Genomic DNA, 10,351 nt, shown 5'->3' on the forward strand with positions numbered 1-10,351 from the left:
CAACCATTATCACCAATCCCTCTGTGATGAACAACATGGGTTGCTGCAATAAATGCCTTGCTGTCCTCCCTCCTACACATGACCGCTGTGTAAATCAGAAACAGTTTTAGAAATGTAGAGTTAAAACAGTCACTAATGCCTAGTAGGATACCACAGCCATACCTGTGGTAGAGCATTTCAAACTCACAGCTGCCTACCCAAGTTTTGTTTTAAAATGCTGTCTGTCGCTTTTCACTCGTTCTTCAGCTCCCACCATTTCAACATGCAATGTTTCTGTAGAACTGCAGTCTTAGACTCTTGGGGGCGGGGGACTATGTTTATCCCAAATGAAAACCTTCAGTTACTGCAGTTACTGCACTCATCTTAAATTCTGAGTGATATAATATTGCCCAAAGGAAAAGGGAAAACAAAATGCGATACTCAACTGAAGTTTGTATATTTACTCAATTCCCCATTTTTAGTTCAACTAGATAATATTTCAACAGGCTTCCAAATAAAACTTCATTTTTAAGCCAGGCCTTTGTGGCCTGTTCCAAGAATTGCTGTAGGTGATGGTCTGACAGGCTTGGTTGGTCTGGGATATGATCTCAGCCAAGTCACACCCGCCCAGCCTGCATGCATGCAGGCAACATCCTGTTAGCTTTAGAACTCTGTGTGTACTTGTGTGTAGGAGGAATAAATCCCATCGTCCTTCTAGGTCAGAGGAAGTGGAGCTTGTGATTTTAATCTGGATTGTGCCTCCATCAGATATGCTGTAGAAGAAAAACAATGCTCTTGGTGCTCAACAGCAGGTAAAAGCAGCACAAACACACACAGCTGTCAACCACCTATGCGGCTACATAAAGGTCAGTTCTACAAACGTAGGGCGCACTACATTTAAATAGGCCAATGAAATGTGTACAGGATGTAGCCTTAAAAAGGTATAAATTGTGCAGGCTGAGAATTGCAGAAATCCCCCCAAAACACAAAAATGCAAAATCCTTCTCACATCCACCTTTCTGCTAAGACCTTTCTGCAAGTAATCAAGCAAGTTAGATTTATCAGTGCTGATTAGCTACTAAAGTGAATGGTCCCTCCATGATCCGTTAATCATTGGTTACCAAACACCTGGAACTAACAAAAGATGGCAGCAACGGCCCAGCTTATGACATTCCCCATCACAAGACTTGCCGCTCTTAGAAAAAGATGGACCTTTGTGTCAACCCAGCAAAGCAAGTGTTATATTCATGACTGCCGCCTCCATTTACCCCTAAAATACTTTTAATGATTATCTTGCTGCTAAGTCTCAAGCAAAATTATGGCTGCATACTGTACACCAGCAATTGTCAACTGGTGGGCTGCAAATGGTCTGCAGGTGTGCAGGTGTGGGAGTCTGGAGCACAACAGTTGAAAATTGCTGATAAACTCTTCTGGACTCTGCAGCTCCATTTTTAGTGCAATTGTCTGTAGTCACAAACTGTCTGTCCTTCCTCCGCTGCCGGCTCTGCAGATAATTTGTGATTATAGACAGCTGCCCTAGAGAGAGAGCTGCAGAACCCAAAGAGCCTCCTGAAAGGCAGAAGTGACATCACAAGAGATGAAGATGAAGAGAAGGTCATAGAGGTCACTGTGCCATGAGAAGAAAAATGCTGAAAATCACCGCTTGATTTTCAAGAAGACTTATCCAAACAAGAACCACAAAAGTTAGTGTGCACATCAAACAGACAAAGCACAAGGGTTAATTTCCCTGGGAGAAACAGTATTAGGAGAAAACACTGCCAGCACTCAAAAGGCACCTGTACAGAGAAGCATTAACTTGTTCTGTTCGTTTTGTGACACCTGATATAGCTGCAGTGCCCTCTGCTGGATGGAAATGGAACAAGGCTGTCACGAAACAAAAGGAACTCTCAGTAGGACTGGTTGTAAGAATATAACAAGAGCCCTGTTGGATCAGGCCATGGTCCTGTATCTCACAGAGGCCCACCAAATGCCCCAGGGAGCACATAAGACACCTGCATCCTGGTGTCCTCCCTTGCACCTGGCATTCTGACATAACCCAATAAGTCACAAGGGAGCTCCTTGTGCTGCACATTGCTGTGCTGAAGGGAGTTTTTTCACCCCAGAATTATTCAGGGAAAATCCCCAACCAATTTTCAAAATCAAAGAACTCTGATCACCCCATAATCTCAAGAACCTTAATAAGACAAATACTGTACAAGGATTTTGTATTCTAGTTCTTAGGCTTTTATCCTCCTTCCATTACCTTCTTTGAGCTGGAAGTGTGCTCAAGGAGACAAGCCTGGTCTTTCCTTTTTAATTTAATTTATGGTATTAAGAACCTACAAAAAATGATACACACCAACACAAAAGGAAATAAACGTCACAGCCCCAAACACATTTTTGGGAGGCAGATACACGACTGTCTCACTCTGAGACAACATCACTTTCACAACTCTCTGTACAAGATCCCTACTTTGTGCGACATCATCTTAGTCACAGGTGCTCCAGTTAAGAAAATTAAGAACTGACGCAAACTTGTCCTCGTAACAAGACCAGGTATCAAGCAATAAAATCCAGGGGCCTGTTGAATCCACCTTTCCGATTCATGTACTGCCTGAAAGGAGAAACAGCAAAGAATAGCAAGAAATTAGAGTGAAACCCTAACTCCTGTACCCTGGAAGTTCTCTGTGGCCCCCCCCTCAAAGTTTTGCTGAAGCTCTACCAAGCACTGCACACATTTTCAAGCTGGTCCAGCCATCAGGGCCATCAAGGAAATCACTCTTGTTAAGAAAAAATGAAGGCCAGGACTCACAGGATCTCAATTTCTGTACCTGGTACCTATTTCTGTACTTGTGAAATGACCGCAGACATGCAAAACACAAACCTGATGTCTGTATGCTTCTTAGTTAGTATTTAGTTGAAACACAGTTAAGCTCCAACTGCAACAATATAGGAACTGATAGATCTGTCCCCTGAGTAACAGAGGCAGATGATGATGGCAGATGATGGCACGTTGATGGCAGACAGTTAGTTATGCAGGTTAATCCCAAAAGGGTGGGAGGCAGCAAGGACTCCTCTCAAGATGCTCTCCACTGTGCAAAACCTCAGCTGTTTTAGTGGCACTTGGGAACTTGAGCAGCAATCCTCACACAGCTGCTTGGGAGGAAGCCCCAAGCATGCATTGCTTCCAAGTAGACAAATAAGACTGGTCTGCTGGTTCATATTTAAGGAATGGCAAGCTTGAGTATCCTTGGTGTACATCAAGCTGATCACCCCAAAGGCAGGTACTTCCACAATGCCAGAGAGTGGAATCTGGACCCCTCAATTCTTTGGTTTCACATGCCCCCATTTTAAAAATTTAAAGCAGCAATATTGGGAGTTCTGACTCAAGTGATGCTGGGTGAACAAGCCACCCACTTCAGCATAGGAGGGAACTTGGAGTCATGTGTTCAAGACCAAGCTGAACAAATGGAGGGAGTGCCAACCTGTACTTCCTTTTCTGAGACACGTTGATAGCATAAGCGTTTACGGAGCCGTCCACTTTCTTGCCCTGCAAGACAAGAAGGAATCCAAAAGTCACTTTGCAGGCACTGTTAGGGATGCAGCCAAAGAGAAAGATCTTTTAAGAAAGTCACTCTGTAAAAGCCAACTGCATTTTGTACCCTGAGTCTGCACAGGACTTCCAGAAGAAGCTAGATCAGGGTTCATCCCCTCCCCCACTGCCCATAGCAAAGTCTGTTCACTGAGGAATCTGTATGTATTTACATTGGGAGGCTTTTATTATAGAAAATTCTGGAAGCGTGTTTAAGGATGCAAAGTCAATGTCCCAGACGCTCTGGTCAGGTCCACTGCACCTCAGTGTTGCCTTGTGTGAACCGATAGTGGGCTCTAGAACACTAAAAGGCAGAGTTCAGGTGTCTGAGATCTAATTTGTTGCTAGAATCCCAAGGCACACCTACTGTACAGGTAAGGAACACCAAGGCTGAAACAGAAGCAATAAGTGCAAGGCCAGTCATCGCAGAGAGTTGTTTTTTACTTGCCATTTTAAACAGCAGCTGGTTGTATTAGACCCTGAACCATAAAGTTCAATTTCACAGCTTAGCTACAGCCAAGCTCAGAGATCAGGTAGGAAGTACACAGAGAACTGCAGCTATTTTGTCACTTCAGTTAAACTCTTCAAAGTTAGAAACCCCTTTTGCTGTTCTACTGCCAATTATCCAGGGAACCACCTGTAGAGTCTTTTGCCTCCCCCTTTTGCCTCCCCCTCCTCCCGCTCTAGAACACCCCAATCTTCTCCTGCAACTACAAAGGGCAAACTGCATTTCTATGAAATCTGTCCACCATTCCTGGTCTTCTAATTGTGGAAAAGCTTTCAAGAAATCCCAGGTATCTTGGAAAACAGCCTGAAGACATTTATCTCTAGAGGGTTTTTTAGAAGTTCCTGTCACGAAATAAGTGAAACTCATTCACATGGTGACAGTGGCTTAAATGCTAAGAAAACCGACTCACCTTTGTCGTGTCAAAGGATCCAAATCCCATCGTTTTCATCATTTCAATTTCTTCTTCTGTCTTGCCCTCCAAATCTTCTTCTGAATAGGACAAACAGGCACAAGAGGGAGGTAAAAGGAAAGCGAAACAAATCTGGGGACACCCTTTGCACCTTAAGGTGCTGTGGGGGGTTTATCACTACTAATTATTAAATCCTGAAGCAACATGTACATGGTCTTTAACCAGACTGAAAAGCCAGATCCCTATCCTGAAGACTCACGATCTAAACCAGCAAGAGTGTTTAATTCTTAAAATCTACTTTAAGACTACCTTTTCATATGTTCCTGGAAATTGAAGTCATAAGTCTCCTACAAAAGCAAGAGGTTCGGCGATCCTGGACTATATAAAGCTGAGCCATTAATGTTACTAGTTAATCTGTTTTTCTTTTTGATGCAAAAAGTTTGGTAAACTAGACCATACTGAACTCCAACAGTTGAGAAAGAGCTTCTTTTCCATTCTGCCCTATGAAGAGCTCTGTGTAACTCACAAGGCTGCACAGTTCATCTGCAATAAGATGGCAACTGTCTTTTTATTCTCTGGGAGTGACAAAGCAAGAGTACCAAGGACACTGCTAATGGCTCTTGAAGGTTTTCATGACTGGACCGGAACATCTACGTATTTACTATCCAAAACCAAGACAAATCACATATGAACACAAGTTCTTATCTTGGCAGCAGCACCTCACCGATTCAAACTGAAATTCTCACCATAAGAACATGCCCCACTGGATCAGGCCATAGGCCCATCTAGTCCAACTTCCTGTATCTCATAGTGGCCCACCAAATGCCCCAGGGAGCACAACAGATCTGCATCCGGGTGCACCACAGTTCTGTGCTGCTGCCTACAGAGTCTGGGCAAGATGTTGTATAGAACCTTCTCATATTAGTGCCCCTCAACTGAGTGTTAAACAAAGATGGATCATGCCAAGATACTATCCTGCTTAGCTTGCCACACACCTGTGATCTGACGCTCTTTGCCTTTGGAATCTTCTTTCTTTTCATCATCTCTCCTTTCTTTCTGTCGAGAAGGGGATGAGGAGCTGGATCTATGCCGCCGGGGAGACCTGAAATATCAATACAGCACAGGTTTCACCTTAATGGTGAAGGAAATTATGGCATGAATGTGCCAGCATATGAAGAGTGCTGGCATATTCACAGTATCCCATTAGGGTACGGAAAAACCTCATAAACCAAATTCATGTTAAAAGCATAAGAATACATTCTGGAATCCTTCCCATCTGATCATCACTAAAATAATCACAATTTGGTTATCTTTCCTCTACACAAGTCAAGTCAAGTCAACCTTTATTAGGCATAAATCCTCTACACAAGAACCGCTTCTCCAAGAAGATGTTACTGTCAATGAACATGGCAAGGGACAGAAGGGACTGCATTTTGTACATGCAGATGTATAAGTGGGGCCTCGGTATCCGTGGGAAATTTGTTCTTGGACACCCTGCAGATACCGAAAACTGCAAATAATGAATTCCATGGTTTTGACCCCTTTAAGCCCGCAGATGTCCTTCCCTGGGCCTCAGAATACCTTATAAGGCAAAAAATATCAGTTCCTGTTTCCCTATGGAAACCGGAAGTTGCTGTTTTTTGTTTTTGACCAAAAAAACCCAAAAACAGCCATTCTGAAACTACAGAGGTTGATGGCAGACACGCGCAGCCTCTATGGGCCTCAGAAAGCCCTTTAAAGGTGACCAGAACACAGCTCTGGTTGCCTCCACAGGGCTCAGGCTGGATGAGGTCTGGCTTAATGCGGGTCTGGGGGACCTGTGTTGAGTCAGATCCGTGGAGAGAGAATCCATGGATACGAAGGCCCCACCTGCATGGATTCTTGTAAGGGCTTCATGGTAGCACATGGTGTGTTACCCAACAACCTCAGAGCCAGGTCAGACAGTTGGCAATTGCCCCAAAGCAATCAATGAGTGTCACAGCTAAACAGGGATATGAATCCAGGATTTGCTGATTCAAAGCAGACAAATATACTATCCGCTACATGGGGCTGCCACCAAGCATTTATTAACCAGTAGCACACTTGGTTCTGGAAAGAATGGCTCTGAACAGAATTCAGATGGAGTACTATCTGTGGCAGAAACTAGGTTCAGCACAACATGGAGAACCGGACAGAAGTTATCTCTATGAAAGGCAGAAGGCTACTTGCAAAACTATGCAGGATGCAGAATTTTTAAAGGTACCTAAAGAACAACCTCCCTCACACATGCAACAGTATGTTCTTCAAAGTCTTCTGGAGGGCCCTGAAGTCTGCACCAGGATTTTTATGTGCCCAGAACACACTTACCCCAACCCTAAACTCCAGCATACCTATTGTCGAACACCACAGCAAAGTCACTGCAAGATTATTTATTTATATGACATTAACAGTGCATAGAGCTTTACACACAGGGAGCGGATACAGGAGGGAAAGCAGTAAAGATGTTTAATGCTATCATGAGAAGGAAGTGACAGAAACAGTTTGACTGCCAATCTCAGATGCTGCCATCCCATCCCATCTGTAGGCTTGGATGGGGAAAAACCAGAGACTCTTGTCCATATTTTCCTCAAAAAAAACAACTATCAAACATCCCTGATCATTTCCTTAAGAAATAAGTCAACATTTCCTATGGCAGGCAGTACTTCCTGTTTGATGAACGTGCCTAAACACACTACCACCTGCTGCTCCCCCCTCACCTAGATCGCCGTCTGTGTGGGGAACGAGAACGACTCCTCCTCCTGTCCCTCTCTCGGGACCTTGACCGCTCCCGGCGCCTCCTCTCTCTCTCGCGGGAAGCTGATCTGGAACGCCGACGCTCTTTTTAAGAAGCACAAAAACAATTATTCGGAAATGTAACAGCACAAGGCAGCACAAAAGTCAGACACAGACACACCGGTCTCACTGTGTTCTTGGGCAAGGTTGAGGAAGGCCACTTTTGGGAGGCTGCCTTCTACCAAGCCAGACTTTTGGTCCATCTTACTCAGTATTGTCCGCACTGACTGGCAGTGGCTTCCCAGGGTTTCAGACTCAGGAGGCTTCACCCTTCTATCTGAAGATGCTGCCAGGGACCAAACTTGGGCCCTTCGGCCTGCAAAGTAACCCTGGCTCTGCTGCACAGCTGGGACCCCCTTTGCTGTTTTACTCTCTCTGGTGGTTGCTTTATTTTATCATATTTTTTTATATCACCCTTCCTCCAAGGAACTCATGGTCATGTAAATGGTACCTTCCCTCCTCTTGTCCTCATGACAAACAACCCTGTGAGGTAGGCAAGGCTGAGAGAGAGAATGACTGGCCCAAGGTCACCCAGGAAACTTTGTGGCTGAGTGGGGATTTAAACTTGGATCTTACAGGTCTAAGTACAACTCCTGAGTTCTTCAGATTCCAACCAAGAAGGCTGGTTCAGACACAGATACCTGTCCCAGGTCATCTGCAGTCAAGAATCTTCATTGAGGACCAATGCAAAGAATTCATTCCACTTCTAATCTCCATAAAACTTCAGCCTGCAAAGTCTTGAAAACCAGAAAAAGGCCCTTGAGGGCAAGTTCCCTCAGAGAACTGTTACTAATGGCTCAAAGGGAGACCTTATGAACGTGGAGAGTACTAAATTGGGGTCCCATGAAGGAAATCTACAGACCTGCAGCAGAATTACCATAGCAAGGCTATCCCTTTTTAAAAGTTGCCTTCTGATGATTTGGCTTGTTTATTCGAAGTTCCCCTAAGTGCTACCAACGATCCTGACACTCAGACACCTGCACCTTCCTACACAGGGGCACAAAAATTATTTTTCGCATTTTTCTGCCGTCCTCCCACCAAGGAGCTCAGGGTGGCAGACATGGTTCCTCCTCTCCTTTGGTCCTCACAACAGCCCTGCAAGGTAGGTGAGGTTGAGAGAGAATGACTGGCTCCCAGGAACGTCACCCAGGAAGCTTTGTGGCTGAGCAGGTATTTGAATCTGGATCTTCCAGATCTGTCCAACTCTCAAATCACGACACCATCCTGGCTAGATGAGAATCTTGCATTGTGCAGCGATGCCTGCGAGCATCTCCTGCTTCAGAACAAGGAGCCCCTGTACCTTTGCCAGACACTGCTGTTCTCAGGGGATGCAGAGTACAGCAGTGGTCTCCAGGCTGGCAGAAAAGGGCCCTGCAGGTCCAGCCTTTGACTCCCAGGGACTTCCCCACTCCTAGAGCTTTAAGGCTTTGATCTGGAGAGTCAGTGAGGTGTAGTGCAGAGGCCTGCAGACTTATTTATACCACCCTCCCTCCATGGAGCTCGGGGTGGCAGACATGGCTCCTCCCCTCGGTTGCTCCTCAACAACCCTGCGAGGTAGGTGAGGCTGAGAAAGAGTGACTGGTCTAAGGCCACCCAGGAAGCCTAATGACTCCTCCCCTCCTTTGGTCCTCACAACAGCCCTGCGAGGTAGGCGAGGCAGAGTGACTGGCCCAAGGCCACCCAGGAAGCCTCTTGGCTCCTCCCCGCCCCTAGTGCTCACAACAGCCCTGCGAGGTAGGCGAGGCTGCGAGAGGGTGACTGCCCAGGGCCACCAGGAAGGGGGGCTGGCCGGGGAGGCCGAGGCAGGAGGGAGGCGCCCCAGAGAAGGCGGGGCGGGAGGACTCAGCCATCCCCCTCGAAGACCGGCGGGGCTGCGGCCTCGGAGGCAGAGGGGCCCCGCCCGGCCCTCGCGGGGCTGCCCGGCCACTCACCCCTGCGCGGCGGGGAGCGGGAGCGACTCCTGCCCATCCTCTCGGCCCGCGGCCACTTCCGCCGCCCGGCGTCACCACAGCGGAAGCAGGTCCGTCGAGCTCTCCGGGCCCCCGCGCACCCGCAGCCTTTGGTTCCGCCCGGATTGCGCAGAGGGACGGACCGGCGCCGGCCAACGGAGGCGGGACTTCTGGATTCAAAGGGACGGCTGCTGATTGGCTATCCTCAGCGGGGGGCGGGGCAGAGCCGCGATTGGACAGTGGCGAGCGGCGGCCTCGCCCGCAGGGGGTGGTGCGTGCGGTGGAGCCCCGCCCCTCCTGCCTGGGAATCCTGCAGCTCAGGGGAGGCCCTCAAGGGAGGGGGAGACGTGGTTGCCCAAGGCCCCCCACCCCAGGTGCTGCCCCCTCCCTCTGGGGCCCCAGCCTCTCTCCCCCCCACACACTTCCTCCTCCATGCCTGGATGGGAGGAGGGCAGCACTGGGGGGAGGAAGAAGAGGGAGCAGGCAGGTGGAGATGCCCCCAGGCTGGTGCCTGAGGCAGCTGCCTCAGTTGGCCTCCTGCATGGGCCGGCCCTGGTCCAGCCTGTGCCCTTCTCCCTCCTGCAGGAGTGGGGGGGACTGGGGAGCAGTGCCCTTCTCCCTCCCGCCCAGAGAGCCCAGCTCGGGGGCTTCCCTCAGGAGAGATGCCAGGTGAACCGGGTGCCCCAGGCCAGAGAGCCGCAGGCCTGGCCGCTCCTGGTCACTGGCATTCCGGGGGGGGGGGGATGGCCCCTCGCCTTCAGAGCCAGTCGCTGTAGTGGAAGTGTGGCTGAAGCATGAAAAGCGTGAAAGTGTGACTTTCACGACTGCCTCTGACGGTGTTGACGGGACAGACTCCATCTTGACCCCTAGATAAACACAGTACGGCAACATTTTCAATTCTGCCCAGAAACAAGCTCTGTGTGTGAACTGGCTAAACTGGGAGAAACGCCCACCAGAGGGTAGTCACTGAAATTATGTTGCAAAATAATAATAATAATAATACAGGTATTTATATACCGCCTTTCTTGGTTGTCAGATTTCTCAGACTTTATTCAAGGCGGTTTACATGGGCAGGCTGTTCTAAATCCCCGTTGGGATTTTTA

At 48.0% G+C, this 10,351-nt stretch overlaps 1 protein-coding gene across 2 annotated transcripts; it reads right to left on the minus strand.

Moving 5' to 3' along the window:
• Positions 1 to 420: 420 nt before the first annotated feature.
• SNRNP27 (small nuclear ribonucleoprotein U4/U6.U5 subunit 27) lies at positions 421 to 9,346 on the minus strand. 2 transcript variants are annotated; one of them, XM_066639549.1, is made up of 7 exons: positions 9,231 to 9,346; positions 7,224 to 7,344; positions 5,484 to 5,590; positions 4,489 to 4,568; positions 3,465 to 3,529; positions 2,509 to 2,593; positions 421 to 752 (listed from the first exon to the last, which is right to left on the minus strand). In XM_066639549.1, exons 1-6 carry the CDS (start codon positions 9,265 to 9,267, stop codon positions 2,539 to 2,541), a joined length of 465 nt encoding a protein of 154 aa, XP_066495646.1. In that variant the 5' UTR covers positions 9,268 to 9,346; the 3' UTR covers positions 421 to 752; positions 2,509 to 2,538. The 2 variants fall into 2 exon arrangements, with proteins under 2 accessions (XP_066495646.1, XP_066495645.1); XM_066639548.1 differs by lacking the exon at positions 421 to 752 and having other exon boundaries at positions 2,282 to 2,593; positions 9,231 to 9,345.
• Between the last annotated feature and the right edge of the window lie 1,005 nt (positions 9,347 to 10,351).

This window comes from Tiliqua scincoides, chromosome 11 (assembly GCF_035046505.1).
Source record: "Tiliqua scincoides isolate rTilSci1 chromosome 11, rTilSci1.hap2, whole genome shotgun sequence".
Classification (NCBI taxonomy): domain Eukaryota; kingdom Metazoa; phylum Chordata; class Lepidosauria; order Squamata; family Scincidae; genus Tiliqua; species Tiliqua scincoides.